The 23,738-nt window shown below is 42.1% G+C and overlaps 1 protein-coding gene across 1 annotated transcript; it reads right to left on the bottom strand.

Moving 5' to 3' along the window:
* Positions 1-274: 274 nt before the first annotated feature.
* Positions 275-21,779, bottom strand: FH (fumarate hydratase). The gene is made up of 10 exons (XM_080917514.1): positions 21,627-21,779; positions 16,442-16,576; positions 15,280-15,390; positions 13,314-13,490; positions 10,854-11,036; positions 8,568-8,733; positions 6,552-6,755; positions 4,815-4,942; positions 2,673-2,826; positions 275-465 (listed from the first exon to the last, which is right to left on the bottom strand). Exons 1-10 carry the CDS (start codon positions 21,747-21,749, stop codon positions 323-325), a joined length of 1,524 nt encoding a protein of 507 aa, XP_080773640.1. The 5' UTR covers positions 21,750-21,779; the 3' UTR covers positions 275-322.
* Positions 21,780-23,738: the final 1,959 nt, after the last annotated feature.

The following is a 23,738-nucleotide window of genomic DNA, read 5'->3' as shown; positions in this document are numbered from 1 at the left end:
TGTCCCAAAAGCTGTCGCCTGTATGTGGGATGTGTTCTAGCTGGGCTGCCTTGTCTGGACTCAGTGGGAGAAGTACCTAGCCTTGTAGAGATTTGAAGTGCCAGGATTGGTGGTTGCCCAGGGGCTTCCTCACCCCCTCAGAGAAGAAGGGGAGCAAGATGGGGAAAGGACTGTAGCAGAGGTGACTAAGAGGTGACGGAGAGGGGGCACTGAGTGGGATGTAAAGTGAATAAGTTAAAAAAAATTAATTAAATTTTTAAAAAATAAGTCAGTCTTGTTTTTAAGTTTCATAAAAGTTTATTTTAATATAAATTTATGTAGGTCACTTTGGACCCAGCATGTCCTTGGGTTTCACCCACTCATCAAACTGCTCTGCTGTGAGATAGCCAAGTTCAACAGCCGTTTCCTTTAGGGTCGACCCATTCTTGTGTGCAGTCTTGGCAATCTTCGCTGCTTTGTCATAACCTGCAGACACAACACAAACACCAGTAGTGAAACTTTTCTAAAATAAAAAGCAATTGTTTACTGATGCTGATGTTACAGGCCTCTTATATGACATAATCTACTTTAAAACTATAAAGTGACCATGCCAATAGCTGTCATGTCTTCTATGGAATACAACCTTGAATTTCTTGGGAAATAGGTATATCTCATTTTATCCAAGATTTGTTGAAATAAACCAATAATCGAAAGAAACATTTAAAAAATTAGCACAGCATAAAAATCCACAGTTGGGTATGCTGTCTATAATCCTCTTCTAAGGAGCACTACAGTTTTAAGAATAGACAACTATTTAACAGGCAGCTGTCAAGACTGCCTCTGAGAGGCTGCTGGCCAGCAGGACGGGTTCCCATAGCTGCTCTGCTGGGTGCCCAGAACACCAGCTGCCATTCCCTGGCATTACAAGGATAAAGAGGGGAGAGGTTAGCCAAGATGTACATTGGGACAAAGGAATCAGGCAACCCAGACAGGATGATGCGTTGTAATCCTAGCATCCAGAGAATGATCACAAGCCTCAGCATGGGCTACACAGGAAGCCCCTGCCTTGAAAACAAAAGATCAGAGGTCCTGGTTCACTTCAAGAATCATTCTCTTTACATAAAGGCTGGCATGGGGAAAGTTCTCAAGGCTGCTCTGACAGAGCTAGATGGCAAGGACAATGAAGTCAGTGATAGAGGACAAAGTAAACTTAAAAGTCGCAAGACTATGACCAAAGGGTTAGGGCCTGCTGAAGCAATGTGGTAAGCGGTACAGTGGTTCACGTCTGGATGCAGCCACAACCAAACTGTGCCTGCTTCACTTTTACCTGAATCTATGAATGCTTACTGTGACTGTGCTGACCCAGGCATGGAGTAACCTAGGCACCTGCAGAAAGACTGCTCACATTGAATTCCTGGGTCAACCTGTTTACTGTGCTAAATGTAAGCATCCCTGCTTACCACCACAAAGCAGTATTAAGTACTAGTCTTATGCATCACAAAGGTACTAAGAGCCCAGACCAGGCCTCACTCAGCCAGTGAGGAGATTCTTGCTGAGGTCAAGAGGCATTTTGCCAGGGACATTATCTTTGGGTGACTATGTCCTAAAGCCCAGGAATGCTTCCCAGTCATCTGCTTAGACAGGGTCTGAAAGCTAGAAGTGTTGGGCATGCATGAAGATCAGTTAAGTATTTATCTCATAAGACTTTGGGGTCGCTTTGCACCTCTCCACTTGAATACTGGTGTGTAACAATTTTAAATGAGTCAAATCATTTAATCAACTTTATAAAACTAAAAACAAAACAACAACAACAACAAAACATGAATAAAATCTGCCCAAGGTCAGGATTATAGGACATTCTATAGTGGTAACTGTATCTTGTCACACAACTTCACCATCACTCTTTCTAAAACAGACTAAGGCCATCTACGCAGCAGGACACAAGGATGGTCTCAACCTGTGGAAGCCAGGGCAGAGCCCTTAATGAGCTGGGCAGGGGTAGTGGTCAGCTGCAATCTAAGTCTGCATAAAACAGTTACAATCTGGAAAACACTAGGAACACAAAAGACAGTTTCAGAAAAACCATTCTGTTTTCTCCCCTTTCCCTATAAATATCCATATGTGCCTTTCCCTTGTAATTAGTAACATTCTATATTTGAATTGAATAAAACAAAGTCAAAATACTATACAATATCTAGGAAAGGAAGAAACAAATGTATCCATCTGCTGTAGGTAATCAGGCAGTGCCACCTAGTGACATTACCAGCAGAGGGTCTCAGGGATCACACTCTCCAGTTGTCTGCACACAACACCCAGCATCTAAGTCTTCTAATGAAATGAGGGCTGCTGTGATGCTGCCTGTGCCCACATGCTCTTCTCCAAGATGGCTGCTGAGGTCCAGCCCACAGACCCACATGGTGGGAGGAGAGAACTGAGCCCCGCAAGTTCTTCTCTGACCTCCACATACATCCCATGGGAAGACAGACAGCCAGAGACAGATATACAATACAGACACACATACACACAGACACACAGATACACACACACACACACACACCATGGCACATACACACAAACATACACAGAGAGAGAGAGTTTTTTTTAAGCTTTTCAATGCTGTTTTAAACTTTTAAAGTTTCTTTTTTAAAGCTTTTCAATACTGTTTTCAAAATGGAATTACCCTCCAAACTTACCTATATGCGGATTAAGAGCTGTGACCAACATTAAAGACTCGTTCATTAGCTTGTTGATCCTCTCTGTGTTGGCCTGGATCCCTACCACGCAGTTCTCTGTGAAGGACACCGAAGCGTCTCCCAGAAGCCTGGCTGAGTGCAGCACATTCTTAATCTATCAGAGAGACACAGGAAGAAGGAAGGAGAATTATTCCTAAGCCTCAATTTCTTTAGTTTTGCTTTTGTCCAATGATATGCACAATTTACTGTTTCATACTGGACATGTAATTCCATAACCATACACCACTCCTACCAAGAAAACAAGTGAAAAAGGAAGACTCTGAGGACAAAAAGTTATAAATCTAAAAATGACAGAAAAGATTTAAATGTACATTATAATGAGATAGGGCATGGTGGATAAAGATCTCAAGACAGCCCATGGAGAACATGCGAAAGAGGCAGGATATGTTGTATCCACAATCCAGTAGAAGAGGTCGACAGCCAGAAATGGATGAAGACTCATCCATGCAAGAGAAAGAGCATCAGATGCTCAAAGTCCAGGATTGGATGCTAAATTTTAGATTCTCTGATTTTATGCTTAATAAAACACACCAACTCATTTTAAAATAACATCACATGACATTTAAGATCATAGAAGACCAACTGGCACATTTAACACCTGTTTCTTTTGAGCAACACTTCCCATATATACATCTGTCTAAAACTAGGGAAAGTCTGCAAGCAAGCAATACTTCCACCAATGGACTCCAACAGAAATTAGACATTAAAGCTTAACTTGATTCTAACAACTCAATTGTAAGTCAAATTTCATCTTGATTTTTTTTAATTAAAGCCAGACTTTTTCCTCAATTGAGTCTCCTCCCGACTTCAATGCCCACCCTTCTCTCAGGCTCTGAAGCAGTCATTTTATGTTATGGTACAGGAAGACTGTTTCCACCAAACCTTTATTTCCTTCTTCATATTTACAAAGAAGAAATAAGGTGGTGTTACTTTAAGGACACAACAGATGATTAAAATACGGCAACAAGCAGTTCTTCTGCATCTGCATATGCCAGGCATCTGGCCTGGATGCAAAAGGATACGGATCTGAAGCTCACTTTGGCCTGCCTTTCATGGACCAATCCCGCAGAGTATACATGCCATGAAAGCAAAACCCAAAACCATCACCATGCCTATTGCTTTATTGTAAGCATCAAAAATTATGTGATCCACAGCGAAACTTAAATAACAATTATTTGAGTATTCTTCTCAATTAGACTTTAAGCCACAAGCCAATAAGAAATAAGCCTCTGGTGTATTTCAGAGTACTGTACAAATGAAGGACTTAATAGTGACACAGCTGGGCTGTCTGAAGCTCAGGAATCTGCATACAAGATGACACTATTTTATTTCTTATGAGGGATGATAAAGAAAAAAGGAAAAGGTTGATGGACAGTTTCCAAGCCATATGGAAAAGGCAAAAGATAAATTAAAGAAAGCTTTGCTGTGGACAGAGAAGGTGCTAAAGAAACAGAGAACAGGTCAACATGGTAGCCTAAGAGAATGGATGAGAAAGATGATGAGACAGAGGAGAAAGGAAATGATGATGATGATGATAATGATGATGGTGATGGTGGTGATGATGGTGATGGTGGTGATGATGGTGATGATAATGATGATGGTAATGGTGATGGTGATGATGCCGGAGCACAGAGCAAGTAGTATTAAGGGTCTGAGGCTAAACCAGTGATCAAATCGTAAGAGAAAGTGACAATGGATCAGTCTTTCCCAACCAAATCTGAAGGAAGATGGCACAAAGCAGCAGCCTGAGCAGGAGGCAGGATTTAAGGAAGGTGTTCTCTTTAAGCGAGGCAGACTTGACCTGACAACTGGCATCCATGTTGGTAGGTGGCAAATAAACCCGTCTTACTTCCAGACGTCTTCTTCCACTTAAAAAGCAAACTACCAAAATCACTGGAGATGTGTAGACTGAATCCCAATACCCCAGGTTATTCCAGCAGGACTAAGATTATCTTGACTTCCAGTTGCTACCTACACTATACAACTAGCTTTTGTGGAAGCTCCAGAAACCTTCAGGGAAGACAAGAGCACTGGTTATTAGTCTCCAATCAAAAACTGCTAAAAATCAAATTGAAGGCTTACCATCATTGGCTTAAAAACATTCAGTTCAAAATGTCCATTGCTGCCTCCAACAGTAACAGCAACATGATTCCCCATGACTTGGGCTGCAACCATGGTCATTGCTTCACACTGAGTAGGGTTCACCTTTCCTTTGAGAAAACCAGTGCAGAGTCTCATCAGATACACTCACGGTTTCCTGTAGGACTTAAGACTGTTTTTATGTCAGCCAAAGAACAAAATTTAATGTTGTTAAATTAAGACATAAAATAAGGTAAAGTTCGAATCACTCAGGAGACGGAGGCAGAAAGATTCCATCTTCAAGGACTACCTGAGCTTCTGAGTCAAGGCCAGCCTAGGCAACTTAGTGAGGTCTTGACTCAAAAAGCATAAAGAATTCTAGAAATACATCTTAAAGACAGAATACTTACCAAACATGAGGGAGGTCCTGGGTCCAATCCCCAATATCACAGACACACAAAATTACCAAAGAAAGGGGGAGATACAGGCACACAGATTCACTCAAGGAAAACTAAGGAAAAGATCCATCTACATGTGGGCTTCCACTGCCATGGCTCTCATTCTGTGTAAGGGTTTAGGCAACCAGGCACAAAATACACAATTAGAAGGACAGACTCTAACCTCCAAGAGGGTGGCAGCCAGGAAAGGAGCTGACCACTCCAATAAATAAGGTCCACAGAGAGGGCTGCTATAGGGAGATACTATGCTCCCAGGGCTCTAGCTCAGCAGAGCTCCTTAAGAATCCCAAATCAGAGCCACACACAGCAGATTCTTCTATCTGTGTAGAGTCAGCATTGGGGGATTGTCCCTTCGTCTGTGATGTTCTTCCATTTGTCTTTTCTTCTGGAACAGGCTTGGCTTAGTTGCCCAGTTAGGCCTGAACTATTACTTGTAGCCCAGGTTGGCCTAGAACTTATAATCTTCTAGTCTCAGCCTCCAAAGTGTCAGGATTAACCACCTGCATTGCCACATGTGGCTCCATTTCTCTTTAGCAATTACTGAATATGTAATCAACTAGATTACATGCCATTCTTCAACACAAAGTATTGCAAATCGAGATCTTATAGTCTATGCATATATAGACCATATATAACATATATAGTTAAAAATATAGTACATAAAATCTACTGTATAAAATGTATATAATAAATTATTAAAGTTACTTTGTCAGTTTTAGTATAAATCAAGGCCTCCAGAGGGGCCTTCGTGAATCTTGACTCTGGTCTACACCATGTGCCTGCTGAACTTCTGCTCTCTGCTAAATGATAAACAAGCGTTCTTGGTCTCTACCCCAAGCCACCAGTAAAATGCTGAGCGGGTAGAACCCAGTATCAAGGTATTTCTCCAGCTATAGTCAACTCATTAATCACTCCCTAAATGTCTGTTCACCCAACTACATTCACCTGCCACAGACTCTACTGTCTGTCACTTGGACTTAACAGGACAGAGCCTGAGGCAAAGCATGACAGACTTTAGCAGGGTTCATATTCATGCAGCCTAGGCTGACAGTTTCACTCTGCAGTGCTCTTGGCTTATGCTGAAGGACACAACTACACAAAAGCTCCAATTGGAACGTCCTGACTTGTTAAGTGATACTCCTCAAAGTTCTACAAAGATCCACATGGCTACTGTAAAACAAGTGCTCCTCATACATTCCCACCGCTTCACGGATGTCCTATATTTGCAAATCCCTGGACTACAGTCAAACTCCAGCTCAGAATGTACCAGCTATGTGCGTACCTGGCATTATGCTGCTCCCTGGCTCATTTTCAGGCAAGATCAGCTCTCCTAAACCTGACCGAGGACCAGAACCGAGGAAGCGAATATCGTTTGCTATCTTCATTAGACTGCAGGCGGTAGTGTTCATGGCTCCACTAAGCTCCACCAGAGCATCATGAGCAGCCAGAGCTTCAAACTTATTCGGAGCAGTGACAAAAGGCAAACCTGCAGGAGGAAAGGAGCTCCGTGGGTATACAGGGAGAGTAAACACGCCTGCCAGCATTAAGCAACTTTAAAGAAGCCTGGTGCACACAAAAAGCAAATTAGAACAGAGAGGTGGGTCTACAACTCAGTGACACTGCTTGCCCAGCATGTGCAAAGTGCTGGCTGAATTTGATTCCCAGTGCTATAAATCTATGTATACAAATCTATAAATCAATAAAAAATAAACACAAATTTCCACTTGGGGAAAATGCTTCAGAGTCAAGCTGTGTCAATACTCATATAAGACATCCCCAAAGGCCTCTTAACACAACTCTAACCAGCACATGCATGCAAAGCCTGATCACTTGAGTAAGGATGAGAAGTGTGAAATTCATTCTGCTTTTTGTTTACACTCCGATCTTCTATGTCTACTCAGTCTGCTGTACTCTTTAGAACACAAGTCCACCCATCCCACAAGTAAAGATTCTGAAATCCAGGTACTCTAAATCCTACTACAGTTCCTTTCTAATAAAACACGATCTAAAATAAAACAAAGCCTCAGCTAGTATGAATGCTTAGCCACAGAAAGCATGTCTGTACCCCTGTGATGGTCTGTATATGCTTGACCCAGGTTGTGGTACTATTAGGAGGTGTGGCCTTGTTGGAATAGGTGTGTCACTGCTGGAGTGGGCTTAAGACCTTCATCCTAGCTGTTAGGAAGTCAATATTGTGCTAGCAGCCTTCAGATGAAGAGGTAGAACTCTCAGCCCCTCCTGTACCATGCCTGCCTGGATGCTACCATGTTCCTTGATGAAAATGGGCTGAACCTCTGAAGTTGTAAGCCAGGCCTAATTAAATGTTGGCCTTTATAAGACCTGCCTTGGTCATGGTGTCTGTTCACAGCAGTAAAACTAACCAGACAATCACTCTGAGTCCAAAGCCCAAAGGCATCTCAGAAGAGAAGGCAGGAGTGATGGCAGGCTGGACAATGGCAGGAGAGCTGTGAGATGCTGTCCTCTGGACAGAGCCAGCTACTGCAGAGGTGGAATACTCCCTGCACTACCTGAGAACCTATTGGCCACTGGAGGAAAGAGAGACACTTTTCTTTGGCAATGGCAATAGTGGATTGTTTGTATCCCAGTAGATAATCCCACACCAATGCATATATGGGCAGCACAAATTAAACTTGGAGATATATAGTGAAGTGGAGACTTGAAGTTGGGAGGGAGACATGTTTGAGGATCTGGATAGGGGCTGAATATGGTCAAGATACATTGTCTATATATTTATACATATACAAATTAAAAACTAATTATTTTTAAGAACTTACCTATTAGCTTGTGATATATCTTATATACTTATCACTACCCTAACCTTATGGTAGTATTGACATCTTAAACCAGTTTTCTGGACATGACAAGCTGATTCTAGTAACAATAACAATATTGTACTAGTGTGAAGATAGTATTTAAAGACGTTAAGGCAAAAAAAATGTGACTTGCAAAAATAAGCTATCAGCACACTTATCATGCGATAAGTTTCTCAACAGTCAACTGTTTCTGCTTTCTTTGAAAAATACTTAACACAGCTTTGAAAGGAAAGAATGGAATACAACCAGACAATAAACAAAGGTACCATGTAAATTCATACCTATGAACTCTTATACGGAAGGCTTTAAAAGTAAGGTGAACTTTATTAACTTCTGAAATGGACACAAGCCATGTTTGGTGGGAACATGCTACTCCTAAATTTCAGAAGAATTCAGCCCAGAAATAGCTAGAAGATGCATAAGCTGTGTGAAGAACATGAGTAGCAATGCGTGTGGTCCCCAACCTGTGAGTGCTGCTACTTTCGCGGCCACCTTCTCTGCGAAGCCGATCCTGGTGTTTAACCCTGTCCCAACTGCAGTGCCTCCGGCAGCGAGCTCATAGATCCTTGGCATGGCAGCTTTTATTCTCACCATCGCGTACTGGACTTGCTGAACATAACCGCTGAATTCCTGAGAAGAGAAATCACTGTAAGAACAAACTCCTATCAGCCTACAGTATACTCCAATGGCACTAAACAGAACCTTTTCAAATGCACTTCAGAATATTAAATTACATGCTAGTCAATGTTAATTCATACACATGATGAAGTAAGAGGAAAGGCTACAAATCTACAATGCAAATAGTAATATATAGTTTAGTTTATAACTTAATATTCTAATAGAATCAAAACAGCCCATGAAATAAACCTTTAAAAAGAATAGCTCCACTACGTTAAACTACTGCTCTACCTACTCCACCCAGGGACCAGATCTCCTTCCCTACTTTTTGAATATAGCTCAAAGAGAAAAATTACTAAATATTCTTCAAAGAAAGAAAGGAAATAGAAATACTTTCCAAAGGGGGAACCCAAGAGGCTATTTTACAGGAACCTGAAAGTAAAGCAATGCAGTCAACAATCTCCGGAGGTGACAGTGGGATGGGCGCCGGCGTCACTGTGCACTTCAGTGCTATGAGCTGCAGGCACACTGCTTCTCACGCCACACTTCACAGCAATCATCCATCTGTCTGTCATGTTTACAGCACTGCAGACCATGACAACTACGCAGGGACAGAAACCTTCTGCTCTTTGTATTTTACAATGGGCCTTAACTAGTCAGCCAAGATAAGCCAAATCTTTTCTCCTACCTAAAAATACTGAAGATTTTGGGTTATGATTAGGGTTTCAGGATATTCTAAAGAAAACATTTTAAAAGGTAGAGCTAATAGGACGTGAACTTCTCCTCCCTCCCCTCCCTCCTTTTCTCCCTCCTCGAATGTATGCATATTTGTGCACACACAACAGCTGTATGCACTTAGAGAATGTACTCTGAAGGTTGCAAAAACTGGAAAGACAATTTCGATTTAAAAAAAAGCATGTTTCTCATTAAGTAAAAAGGAGACAGAGTCGCTGTCATGATAAATAGTATAATGACGCCATGCAGGAGACTAAGTCACGACTCAAAAGGATTTTTAGCACAGTGGTGTTTAACATGCAAAAAAAAAAGATAAGACTTAGAAACTAAGGGAAGCAGATTGACATGCATAGAAATTACACACAGAAATGCCAAATAAGGCAAGTTTTTAGCTAAGTCTTTAAACTGTTCCTCTTTCTTCTGTAAAATGGTGCTAACTAATGAAGCTTTATTTCTTATTTGCCACAGAACAACTAAGAATTCATCCAAGTGAGCAGCAATCAAGTTCCCACCCTCAGCTAGTTTTCATCAAACTATTACTTAGTGACTAGGAGTCGGTATTTGGCAGTGGGTGGCTTTCTCTTGATACATAAACTACATACACTTTTGCCTCCAAAACTGGAGTATCAGTGGGGACAGAACTCTTTTCGTGCGTTTCCCTTTGTTTCTTTGTAAGGCACAGTAGATCTCCCTTTAGTTGCTGACACAGAAACGGAAAAATACATCCTGCTACCCTGAACAGTCGTATCTCCTCACCAGCTGTCCTGTTAAAGGGTAAAATGTGCCTCACTGTACCATTTTGCTGTAATTGAGTAACTACAGACAGATGAGGCAGTCATGATAACAGATTGATGATGATGGCTCTGTGTACCAGACACGGTTCTAAACTCTGTCAACCAGCTCACTTCAGCCTCACAAGTATACATTCTCGGTCCTTCACAACCCAGAAAGCTGCCAAGGCAAAGAGAAGCTAAGTAACTTTCCCACGGTCACATACCTAGTCTACAGCAAAGCAGAACTTGAACCCAGCACCCAGCTGCGTCCAGTTCACTGCCAGCATGCTCTGATCTTATATGGGCACCATCAAAAGTTGCTGAATAGCCATGCACAGTAAGGCATGCCTTTAATGCCAGCACTAGGTACGCAGATCTCCGAGTTCAAGGCCAGCCTGATCTACACAGAATGAGTTCCAGGAAAGCCAGGGCTACACAAAATAGCACTACCTCAAAAACAAAAGAAAACAAAACATAAACATAAAAAGAGATAGAGAGAAAAGTTGTCAATTGGTTAATTCAGAAAATGTATCACTGACCTTTACTTTAAAGACAATTTTGAAGGAAAATGTTGATAATTTGTATGAATCCCTACCCTGAACAAAATGAGTCAAACTCCCTTACCTGTCCAAGAGTAAGAGGGACAGCGTCCTGTGTGTGAGTTCGACCAATTTTGATGACCTGCGCAAACTCTTTGGACTTTGCACTGAGAGCATCATGTAGCTTCTGTAGTCCTGGCAACAGGACCTTGTTTACTTCCACTGCAGCGGCAATGTGCATTGCTGTGGGAAAGGTGTCATTCGAGCTCTGCAGGGAATGTTCAAAAGAAACAAAAGATATTAGCTCAGAGGTAAGGAGAGAAGACCTCAAATAAAACCAACTGAGAATCCAGCAATATACAGTTCTCAACAGTGTCCACACAGCAAGTACTGAGACATGGTGAAATGAAAGCAGCCTGGCTTCCTGGAAGGAACATACTCAGGACTGTCATACACCTGTGCCTGGACACAATACACATTGTAACCAAGAATGTGAAACCCACCATGCATTACAAGTGCCCCTAGCAAAGGACCATTGGCAAAGGCATTACCAAGGAGATACAATGACCTGCACAGCAATTAGACCTGGTGAAACTGACACCCAGGCGTGTGCACTGTACAGTGTACACCACTGTCCCTGTACTTTTAAGGCATGATGTAATTTTAAAATCCACATTGGCTATGAACATACTTCTGCTGTCTCTTATGGCACTGCCCCAATACTCAGAGTGAAAAGACTGCTCCTTTCACTAAGCACTCGCACACCTGCTGCCTAAATCCTGCCAAAGAGCACTTAGGCTTTGACTCCTGTGTCCTACTACACCACTCTGAGGCAGGCTTCAGACTATAAATTATATTCTAAAAAACATATTTAAAAGTTGAGTTTTTAAAGTGCTCTATAAAATAGACTATATTAAACTCTGCTTTAAAAAAAAAAAACTTTGCTTTTTGATACTTATAAATACATTAGACCTAACACCCAGATCCCAGTTTCTTTAAAAAAATAAAAATTAAATGACTTTCCAGAACTGGAGCAAGGAAAAAAATATGATGATGGGCTTGGATGTCTTACAGTGGGCGTGGTTATCTTACCACAGCAACACATAAGGGTGTAGGTTCAGAGAAAGAAAAGAGCAGTATGCCTATGAACACACGAGCCAACTGAGCAAGGTTCCCCAAACTCAGAGACTCGATAGCATAGATAACAAAATACAGGGTTGTAACTGAAAACTCAGCGGGCCACTGTGAATTTATAGTACTAAACTCAATTAATACAGAAACGAATGGGAGAACAAAGCTTCCTTACAGAAAACTCCCATTAATAAACGTAAAAAGAAGGAAAACTTATCGGGGTAGGGGTAGTGGTGGCCTATAGCTTTAATCCCAGCACTCAGAGGCAGAGGCAGGCAGAACTCTGAGCTCAAGCCAGCCTGGTCTACAGAGCTAGTTCAGGACAACCAGGCCTGCATAGAGAAACCCTATTTCAATAAACCAAATGTCAAAAACCTCAAGGCAGGAAAACTGAAACTGTGATTATGACAGCAGAGCCGTGCTCGTGCTTGGGTTGACCAGATGCCTGGGACACCGAGGCCTGCAGTCCAAACCTGGCACTCCAGACTATAAAACAAAACAACAAAATCTCAGCAGTAAGTCAATGGGTACGATCTGATATTCTCTCCTTTGTAAGTGGAAATATTTCTAGACTTGAGGTTTCTCTGATAATGTCTGCAGTAAATCTAACACACACCCAGAAATTTCTTCTACCTCTCTGCTAGATGACACAGATGTCCGAGTGTCATGCCAGGAATAGGTCAAGATGTGACAAATACAAGGTTGCAAACATTACACAATGGTGAGGTGGTAACACCTAGCAGGGTCACCTTACAACCAGCAATCAAGTGTAGCATCACCAGAGCAAGTGAGGCTACAATGAGAATGGCCTCTCACAGGACAGCCTCCGTCCACACACCTAGTGAAGGCACTGCTACTGTTACAGATTATATATATATTATATTATATATTATATATATAATATATATAAAATAATGATATATATGTATATGTATGTATGTATGTGTGTATATGTGTGTGTGTGTGTGTGTATATATATATATATATATATATATATATATATATATATATATATATAATATCCACAACCTGCCCACACTCTGAGAACTCTAAATGTCAAAGTACAAACTCGGTTGGGGAAATCCTAAAAGAAGCCTGTTTCAGATCTCTGTGACCAAAACAGCTGCTTACTTCCAGTAACTGAAGCCAGTTATAAAAGGCATTAGCCTTATGGGACTGAGAAGACTAGATTATCTTTAAAACTTTCTTTTGAAGTAAATAATGTTTTAAATAATTGAAACAATAAAAACATCCATATACACAAAACCCAGATGTTCTAACAGTGATTGTTTTATGAAGTCTGAAAGCAGCCACAGATCCTAAGTCTTCTCTAGTAAAGCACACAAGCTGGACTTAAGACAAGTCTTTCCTATGCTTGTCAATGTAGCCCAATTAAGTACAACACAGCACCTACCTGGCTTTTATTAACATGATCATTGGGGTGCACAGGCTTCTTGCTGCCAAGTTCACCTCCTAACATTTCAATGGCTCTGTTGCTAATGACCTCATTTACATTCATGTTTGTCTGGGTTCCAGATCCAGTCTGCCATACCACCAGAGGAAAGTGATCGTTTAGTTTACCTTCAGCCACCTGCAAGAAAGGAAGCGCTAACAATAAGTCTTTTGAAAACAAGCAAAACTAGGTATTTGTTTAGTTATTTAAAAATCGACCATGTCTGAGTAAAGCTCTGCTTACAGAACTGTCTTAACAATGTCAGTTGTTCCATATGCTAAGCGGCTTGCTAATGGCTTCAAGACAGCTAAGGACCACTGTGATACAATCCTAAATATCTGTGGCATCATTTTTTCTAATTTAGATACTTTGAAACATGAAACTTTGTATACTCTGAATGATGACAATTCACTGGCCTCAGGTAAAAACTGAACAGAAGTCATTTGTTTGTCTGTTGCTGCAGCCTGCTACAGTGGAGGACCACCTGTGAGGCTGCTAGTGTGGTCCTCGGACACACTACCACTGCTGTGGTACATCTAGCAGATGCTACGGCCACAGCACAAAAATGAGCCAAGAGCTTAATAGCGTGAGTTTAGTAAGAACTACTTCACTGCACAGACGTCCAGTGAGCAGCAACTGCCAAAGGCAAAGCACTGCCTAGACCTGCCACATGGATCTTGGAAATCAAGCTTGGCAGCAGGAACCTTTGCCCACTAAGCCATCTCACCGCCCCTCAGAAATTTTTAAAGTCTCAATGTGGTAGTTTCTAAACTGCAGGCTTCCTAACACAATATTTAACTTCACTATAAAATGATAAACGTAGAAGATAGGAATGTATTTGAGAGCGCCACTGAATAACCATCTATTTTCCAGGTCACCTGCCTAGACCACGAAGGAACGTGTAACTCCATCTTAGATCCGGCACTATTCCACTTGCTCGGCAGGCAGCACCTGCTTCCAACTCCTGGTGATGGGCCTGTGTTAATGAAGGTCCCCCAGAACTGTGGACTCCACCTTCACAGAGCCAACAACTCACAAGATGAAAATATTCTTTTAAAACTTTTTAAAAGCTGTGCTTGTACTAAACATGTATGTCTTACATGTACATGCACTGGCACACAGCATTTACGGTATCAGCTTGTATGAGCTTTTACAAGTAAGAAACAACTTAAAACACATGACAGGGAGTGCACAGACTTTATTACATATTCTAAAGAAGGAATCTCAGCATCTACTGATTGTACTGTGTATGCTGGGGGGAGGGGTGGTACATAAAGAGACCATTTCTGTCCATTTGCTTTTTCTAAACTTTCAAATTTAAGATAATAGAGTATGTTTTTAAAAATGCCTCTCTGTCTGAGCTCAGGCTCTATTCTGTGTCAATCTTTAGGAACTAATTTCTACTACCAATAACATCACTAAGGTAACTCTACACTGTAAAGGGATCACTTTAAATACAATGTTGCTAAGCTTTAGGAATTAATTTCTCTTACTGATAACTTAAGGAAGGAAACTACAAACTGTAAAGATTAACACTTTAAATACAATGTTTCAAGTCATCTTTGACTACTTCCTCAAGAAAGTGCCTAAGAAGATTACAGTCTTGAGATGTATAACCAAATAAGCAACTAGTTTTAAAAGTAATCATTTATTCAGAAGATTTTTTAAAAACCTAAAGTTCAAACCATCTTTTCTGTTTTTTTTTTTTCTTAAAACTATATAACTCAACAGACATAAAAAGTGAAGCAACTTAAGAAGTTGTGAAATTACACAGAAATCTATCCCTGGATGTTTCAAGCACTGCAATGAGGCTGCCACACTGCCCTGAAACTCAGGAACTTGAGTGCCGTCCTGCAACAGAGCTTGTTGTCACACAGTAGACCTGGAGCTCCGACGCCATTGTGTTAACACGACTAGTGCCTCCTACCTCATCTGCTGCCTTCATTATTGCACTAGCAATCTTTGGATCAAGACCATAGTCCTGGTTTACTTCAGCGGCAGCTCGCTTCAAGATGCCGAAAGCTTTAATGACTGGGATCTAAAATTAATCAGAAAAAATACCTTAAATCTGCAATTTTGGATAAGCACAAAAACCTGTTACTTTATGCAGATGCAAAAAATTGGTACCATTGTTATGAACCTCAAAAGTACAATGTTTAACAAAAACTGGAGCTTTAATTCAGTGGAAAGAATGAAATCCTAGAACACCCCCACGTACGTACGTACACACACACACACACACACACACACACACACACACACACACACACACCTCATACTACCCACCCTGGTTGTCAACCTGACCACTTTTGGAATCAACTAAAACCTAAGCAGCTAGACACACTGTGGTGGATTTTCCTGATGGATCACTTGAGGTCAAGAAACCTACCCCAAATCTGCACTACTCCTTCTTGTGGCTGACCATGTAAAACTAGGAAGAAGGAAGATTTTCTCTTTTGTCTTGCTGGCAAGGTTGACCCATCCTGCTGCTGAGACATTCCTTCACTGGTTATTAGAACCTATTTCTTTGGCATTACAAGCAGACTGAAGAGCAGCAGCTCTCTAGAAATTCCCTGGGACTCGCAGCAGCAGCAACAACAGCCTGGTACTGTGGGGACATCCAGTGCTAGGGATGGAACAACTGTCAGATCCTCATCCTTTCCACTGGGAGACAGCTACTGTTGACTACCCAGAGCAGCCTGTAAGCCGCTCTGATGCATCCCATACATACACTTACATTCTCATATTCTCTCTCTCTCTCTCTCTCTCTCTCTCTCTCTCTCTCTCTCTCTCTCTCTCTCTCTCTCTCTCTCCCTCTCTCTCCTCTCTGTCTGTCTTTTTCTGTCTCACACTTCTGCTCTTTTAATAGAACCCTGACTAATATATAGCCCATTAGCAAATTATTTAATATAATAGCTAAAATCCAAAGTATTCAAAGCCTTGTTTGAAAATAATAGCATTCTAAAATTCACTACATAGAAAGCCAGTTTTCTCATAGCTTTACATTTTAGTTCTGTCAAATATTTACATAATATGATTTGTGTGAATCCAGCCTAGTTCTAAGCCAACATCTCCAAAAAGCCACTTACTGGCATACGTTCTGTCGAGCCTCCAATCTTAAAGTTCATTGTAGATCTTACAGTCTGAGCACCATAATACTTATCGGTTGGGACCTTCAATTCACCAAAGGTGTCGTATTCTACACGGAAGGAATTTTGGCTTGCCTAAAGACAAAGAAGACATCATTTTAGCTTGAAAGGAAATCCAGGATAATAGAAAACAAAATCTGACCAGCTTTAAAGAAAACCGTGAATAATTATCATAATAATTATCATAAAACATAAAATCCCATCTGGATTGTCATCTATTCCCCACTTTGCTTTTCTTCAAAAAACTTGACATCCATATGTATAAATTCTAGTCTTAAAGACAGCTTATACCATTCACACACTGCCCAGATTACAAACACAGATATACAAAAAGATATACAAAAAAAAAAAAGAGAGAGAGAAGAGGGAGGGAGGGAGGGAGGGAAGGAGGGAGGGAGGGAGGGAAGGGGGGAGGGAGGGAGGGAGGGAGAGAGGGAGGGAGGGAGGGAGGGAGAGAGGGAGAGAGGAAAAGATAAAGCAAAAAGAAAGAATAGGCCTATTAGTAGTCAAGATGTGACCAATTCAGACCTTAAAGTTTACTTTACTGGAAACTTCTAGACATACAAAACCATTTTGAGATTTTTAAACCTACTTAACCAAAGATAAAGTGTAGTCTAAAGTGGAAACTTAATGGTTCTTTGGAAAGCCAGTTGTGTTGGATGGTTGCTGGGGCAAAACACCTGAAGAAGTGTTTTCCTGAAGCAGACACAGGTGAAAGGATGCTCTGCTAAAGCAAACATGTGAAAATGACACACATGTATTGGTCTATGGTGTAGTTGAGTTGCATTTGTCAGGACACCATAGAGATACGCATCAAAACACATCTTATGGTGTGCTGCAGTTTCTTACCGCTTCCAAAGACTCAGGCCAATTGGCAGAATGATGTCAGCTGAGACAGACTCATGTGCTGAGGCAAGACACATGGAGGACACGTGTTGTTTGACGGGAATATAAATACTTGCTTATAGTGTCTGCACTGATCTTGAAAGAGGCACAAATGACTGAGAACTGGTGTCCCTGCTGATCCCAATGCCTCCTGCCGACTCCTGCCAATTCAGCTGAGGCCAGGCAGTTCCTGCTAGGTTGAGCCACCACCACTGCCATCCCAACACTATCGAACTGGACTGCTGGTGCATCCATGAAGTGTTTGCAAACAGACTGAGCTGCAACTGCTAACCTGTTGTGAACTGAGCTGCTGATTTCCTAACAACACAGATGGGATCTGCTCCAGAGAACCTTTCTAAACAGGTCCATGCCCCCACCCCCAGCAATTCTTATCCACTGCCTCTGGTGGGTGGTGGGTTAGAAGGGAGGTTAAAGCATTTAAGAACCATCATTAAAAGTAGGTTTGGAAAAAACTAAAGTTACAGTAGCCCAACGGTCACTGTGCCTGAGACAGTACTGAAGTAACTCAGAATGGCAGTCAGACAACCGCCTCTTATCAGCTGTTGGAGCTTCTACAAGTCAGCCTTTCTCCCCTGCAAACTAAGGTAAATGAGGGAAGAGATGGGCTAAGACACTTCATCTTCTGGAGTGATGGAATCATTTCAGAAGCTGAGGAAAGCTATGGAGTCTCTAGAGACATTAGCATGGATGTATGCGTGCCAGTCTTCCGAGATTCAGGAGCCATGTCAACAGTCAGAGCACAAGAACACAGACCCACGGCTCCTGGTTCTAGAGTAGCTGGGCTTCTATCACGTGCATCCAAAAAAAAAAAAAAAAAAAAAAAAAGGATGTTGCAGTTCTGAGTTCTGGGGACATGGGTGAGTTAAAGTACATGGATGCACATGCCTGTCACTTCAGCACAGGGACAGCAGAACCAGGAAGACCCAGACCACTGGCTTGCCAACCTAATGCAAACACACGTTCCGTGAAACACCATTTCTTGTTATTTTTTGGCGTGAATCTAGTCTTTAATGGCTGAGCCATCTCTCCAGTCCAAGACACTCTTTCTTAAGATATAACAGAAAGCAATAGAGGATCCCTGATGTCACTGCCTTATTTGTTCTTATAAGGCCCTCAGGAGTCCAACATTAAAGAAGACACTAAAAGTTTAAACAACCAGCAAATCACCCAAATAGCAAGGGAGAGGGGCTGGGATGACACTTTGGTGTGTCAGTCTCTGTTCAGGTCCTTTGCTTTTCTCACTTCCTGAACAGACAGCAATTTCCAGGCAGCCCCGTGTTCAAAATTACTAAAATGTTATCACTAAATATCAATGATTTATCTTCCAAGTAAGTTACTGTAGTGTTTAGAATTTTCAAAAAGACTTGACATGATTCCCTTCAGTTATTTTAGTTATGTGCTTCAGCTCTAAATCTTTAAAAAGTATTAATAATAATTCCAAATGGAGTTTAACTCTTGGAAGGGAAACTTAACAGCTGAGCACTTGTCCAGCATGCGGAAAACTGTGGGTCCATGCCACAGCACCGCTAATATAGAGAAATAGAGATGGGGGTAAATCTAGGATTTTCTTATCCACATTTTAAAATTAAGGTGCAGAAAAGTGAACTGTAGCTAACATCACAATCTTGGCAGTTACTTCAAAAGCACCCTGCCTTTAATCATTATTGACACCTTAACAGGACTGATCACCAATTAGACAAGCCTCTGGGCCTGCTCATGATGGGTCACTTAGATTAGAATCACTGAGATGGGCGGACATCTAAACTGTGTGCACCGCCACTGTGTAGGTAGCAGCATGCTGTGTATGCTGCAGTGGATATCCAACACCAAGTACACAGTCCTGAAATCATACATGCATAAGCAATACTATCCTGTGTCACTTGTATATATAGTTGTTTATGTACTGTGGTCATTTGAATAGGATGTCCCCCATAGTCCCAAGCATGTGGATAATGGACCAAGATAATGGTCCTGTTTGGGAAGGCTCAGGAGGTGTGGCCTTGCCTAGGAAGTATGTCACTGGAGAACTTAAAGGTGATTAACATTTTGAGTTTGTTCTCTCTGTTTCCAAATTAAGCCCTTCCTTCTATAAGCTGCCTTGGTCATAATGTTTTATCACAACAGGGAATTAACTAAGACACACACACACATTAACCCCTAAGAAAAAGAAACCATGATTTTGACATAGACAAAGATTGGTACATAGGGGGGGAGGCAAGAAAAGGGGGAAATTATAATTATATTTTAATTTAAAAACTAAAATATAAATTGGTTTTAAAGTTATAAAGCAATCTGAATGTTGGCGAAGCTCTCTGCTTCCTGATTGTGTACCCAGTGTTTCTGTTACCTCAAGCTCCTGCTGCCAAGCCTGCCCTACCATGCGACACTGCACCCTGGAACTGTGAATCAAACCTTCCTTCCCTAAGTTGTAGAGCAGGGACTCTGACCCTCGAGCCATCTCGCCAGCCCCTTGTGATTTAATCTTTGCCAACAGCCTCTGAACTCTAAGCATATATGGACCATCTTATTTACAGGGCCCCAAGCAGAGACAGCATCAGCAATGCGTCATACACCCACATGACGCACGCACTTCAGAGTTTACCTGAGTAACAGGGCTTCCAGGGTCATGTGAATTTCACAATACTAGAGAACAACTTTTAACAAAATCAACAGGCTTGTTGGAAATTACAAGGGGGTTAAAGGGCAGGTTAAATGTCCCTTGAATCATGGAAAAGGGAAAGTATTCAATTTTCTGATATTATAACCCTAAGCAAGAAACTGCTATTTTCACATGTGACTTGATGGATTCGCTCCACTTTCCTGTTCCCCTGAACAAGCTTAAAAAACAAAAACAAAAAAAGAAAGAAAGAAACACAATCTTTTAAAATCGATTTTAGAATGTATTAAAATCACCAGAGCAAAGTTCCAGGAAAATATAAGCAGCCTGGACTTTATAACTTCTTTTCAAAATTATTATTGTGTGTGTACACAGGTGCATGTGTGTGTGTGTGTGTGTGTGTGTGTGTATGTGTGCACGCACGCATGCACAAGCACACGAATGTGTCGAGGCTATAAAGAGTGTATTAAAGATTCCTCTAAAGTGTTACAGGTAGATGTGAGCCACCTGACAGATACTAAGATAGATGCTCCTCACTGGTACCGCCTCCCCAAACCCCAAGACAACAGTCTTTCAAGTTTCTCAAAGCCCAAAGAATGGCTTGTCCAGTTAAGAACACTAGCGGAGGTATATTTTAATAAGAACAGTACTACACAGTGTTTCCCCAAGTTCTACCTTGCTGAGCCTCTGTAATTACCTCAGTTTCACATGTAGAAACTGGACAAAGCCTGAAAGCAGCAGGATTTAAAGTCACACCTTGCACTGCGGAAGGCATGCTACACCTTGGAGTGCTCTTCCTCACTCCTCACTTCTCAAACCTTTCCTAACAATACACATTCGCAGTTAACATTTTTCTAAAGAACTCTAAACAGTAAAGGGGCTTGATGAAGCATATCATACCTTGGACTTGGCCCCTTAAGTTCCTTTAGCTGTCTTTCTGAATACAAAAATCTTGATTAGGGCTATTGCTCGGTCCTATCCAATCAGCGCAGGCATGCTTCAGAGTACTTATGTTCATAGGTCCACATGTACGAGTTTCAGAGTTTTACCCAATGTAATACATGTAACCTACAAGCTAAATAGTCAAGGAAGTAAGAACTAAAACCTTTCCATTCAGAAGTCACACCGGCTTCATCCACCTCGAGGGGTCTGAAAGCAGGAAAGAGCGCTCTGGTGGACCAAGAATCCGAAGCTAGGGGCAACCTAGCCCAGGGGGGCACCCTGTCTGTGTCCGGCCAGCAGGGCTTGCGATCTGGGCAAGGAAGGGCCTTCCCCTTTCCCTGGGCACTCCTCTGTCTTGGCTACCCTGCTGCCCGGCATCACCCACCCAACAAGGCCCCGTGCACGCTCTCTCCCTGGACCGAGGGCTTCTACAAGCTCAGGCGTTGGGCAGGTCTGCCCTGACACTCAGACTCCCCAGCGGGAGTGCGTCCCCTCAGCGCAGCCCGCAGCTCCAACACACCGGGCAGGAGGCAGCGTCCAGGGCGGAAGGTGAGCATGCCTGCTGAGCCCAGGCGCCGCCCGCGGGGGACACCCAGGACAAGCTGAGGTGAAGGTCACCGCGGGGAGGGCGGGGAGGCCCGGCCCGAGATACCCACTCACCATTCGCACGACCTTCGGAGCACACCGCGGGAGGGTGGCCGCTTCCCCTGACACTGTAGCACCGGCGGACGGGACCCGCAGGAGGCGACGCGAGCGCGCGAGGAGACGGAGTGCGCGGTACATGGTGCTGCTGGACGTGGGTGGAAAGCTGAGCCTAAGCCACGCCCCCTTGTGAACGTCAGAGCCCGGCTACAGTATTATCCAATCAAACGTCTCAACCCGAGCATGTAGGCCGGGACTAACCATGACTGGCCAATAATAACTGTTGGGGCGGATTGCCTTGCCTGGGCCTGTTTGAAGTCCTCTGGTTCATGGGAAAGTGGTGCGGAAGGAATCATGGGAAAAGCTAAGAGGTGGGAGGGCAGGTCTTCCAGCAGTACTATAAATGTGGCTGCTAGGAGGCAGGATAACTAGCTGAAGATGCCTGTAGTAGTAGGTCCAGGAAGCAGCCTAGAATGAACATGTTATCAAGGTACTATTTATACCGCAACCATGATATGAATCCATTTCTGTCAAATACTATCTTCCTAAGTGTTAGAAAGTGTCGCGAATTTTAGTCAAGGAAATAGCTATTAATTCCCCCACAATGCTTCTAATTGTCATTTTGGAGTCAATTTTCCTGTCCTGTTTTTAAAGAATTATTTGTGTTTGTGAGTACACTATAGCTGTCTTCAGGCACACCAGAAGAGGGCATCAGATCCTATTATATATGGTTGTGAGCCACCACCATGCAGTTGCTGAGCTTTGAACTCAGGATCTCTGGGAGAGCTGTCAATGCTCTTAATCACTGAGCCATTCTCTCCAGCCCTTTCCTCTGTCTTTTAACATGTTCTCTGGTAACATTTACAATGTGTCCACAGTCCTTGGATTTTTTTTTTTTTTTTTTTTTTTTTTTTTTGTCTCTGATTTTCTTTGTGTTTACTGGCTGAGACAAACATTAAAATTAAAATGACACCAATGGAAAAAGAATAACTGATTTAAAATTGTGTCGCTTCTTTTTTTTTTTTTTTTTTTTTTTTTTTTTTTTTTTTTTTTTTCAGAATCAGAGGCAGTTAAAGTTCTTCAGGAAATGAGTGAGTGGCTCCAGTGTATAACCTCAGCACTCTAGAAGCCACTGTAGGGAGGTGTTGAATTCAAGGACAGCCTGGGCTTCATAGTGAGCCTGCCATAAATGTACTGTTGACCTGCAATCTTCATATTTGAGAAGCAGAGGCAGGAAGAATAGTAGTTCAGGGCCATCCTTTGCTACACAGGGAGTTTGAAGGCAGCGTGGGATGTAGGAAACCCTGCCTCACATTACCACAAATGAAATCAAATAAGTAAGAATGAGAATAATGACTGATCTAAATCAAAATACTCAATTAAACTAGTACTGTTTTTTCAGACCTCGGTATCTAGTTCTTCCCTTTCGCAACTAATGGCTGAGAAATTTTTAGAATAGTTGGTGAAAGGTGGAACCAAATTTTCTTTAAAAGTTAGGTTAAGGGGAAAAAAGACAAGGCAGTAAGATAAAGTATAGTCATATGAAGCAATGTTCCTTCTACCCTAAATGTTTATGTTTTTGCCATTAAAGAATAACCACGATTAACTGTGGAGTGGAGGGAAGAAGGGAGAGAGACAGGCGGAGAGTGACAGAGAGAGTATAATTTGAGAGAAAATTATTTATAGGCATGTCAGGTCCATGTGTTCCAGAACAAGAACTGGAGCAGGGGCACGTGACACATGGATGTTGATAGAAATGCAGACTGTTTAGTAAAAGAAGGAGATACTCCGGAAAAAGTGGGAATGAACTTCAGAGCTGGGACAGGTCTCTAAGCCTGGAACCCCTTCTTTCATGACATCCATGCTCTTTATAGACCATTCATGAGATAATCATGCACATAACTCTATTTTTTTGTTATATGTAACCTGCAGTGAATGACTGTGAGTGTGTGTGTGTGTGTGTGTGTGTGTGTGTGTGTGTGTGTGTGTAGGAAGAACTCCTGGGTTCCAGGTACTGAAACGAAAGAAGGCTATAACTTCTAAAGTAAGGAGAGGATTTTTATGGTAGATACTAGGAAGAAAGCAGGCAGAGAGAAGAGGCCAGACTAAACCAGACCTCCGGATGAAAGG

The sequence above is a fragment of the Micromys minutus genome (assembly GCF_963924665.1).
Source record: "Micromys minutus genome assembly, chromosome: 1".
Taxonomy (NCBI): Eukaryota; Metazoa; Chordata; class Mammalia; order Rodentia; family Muridae; genus Micromys; species Micromys minutus.
The sequence above is the reverse complement of the archived record's forward strand: the minus strand, read 5'-3'. Positions and strand labels throughout refer to the sequence as shown.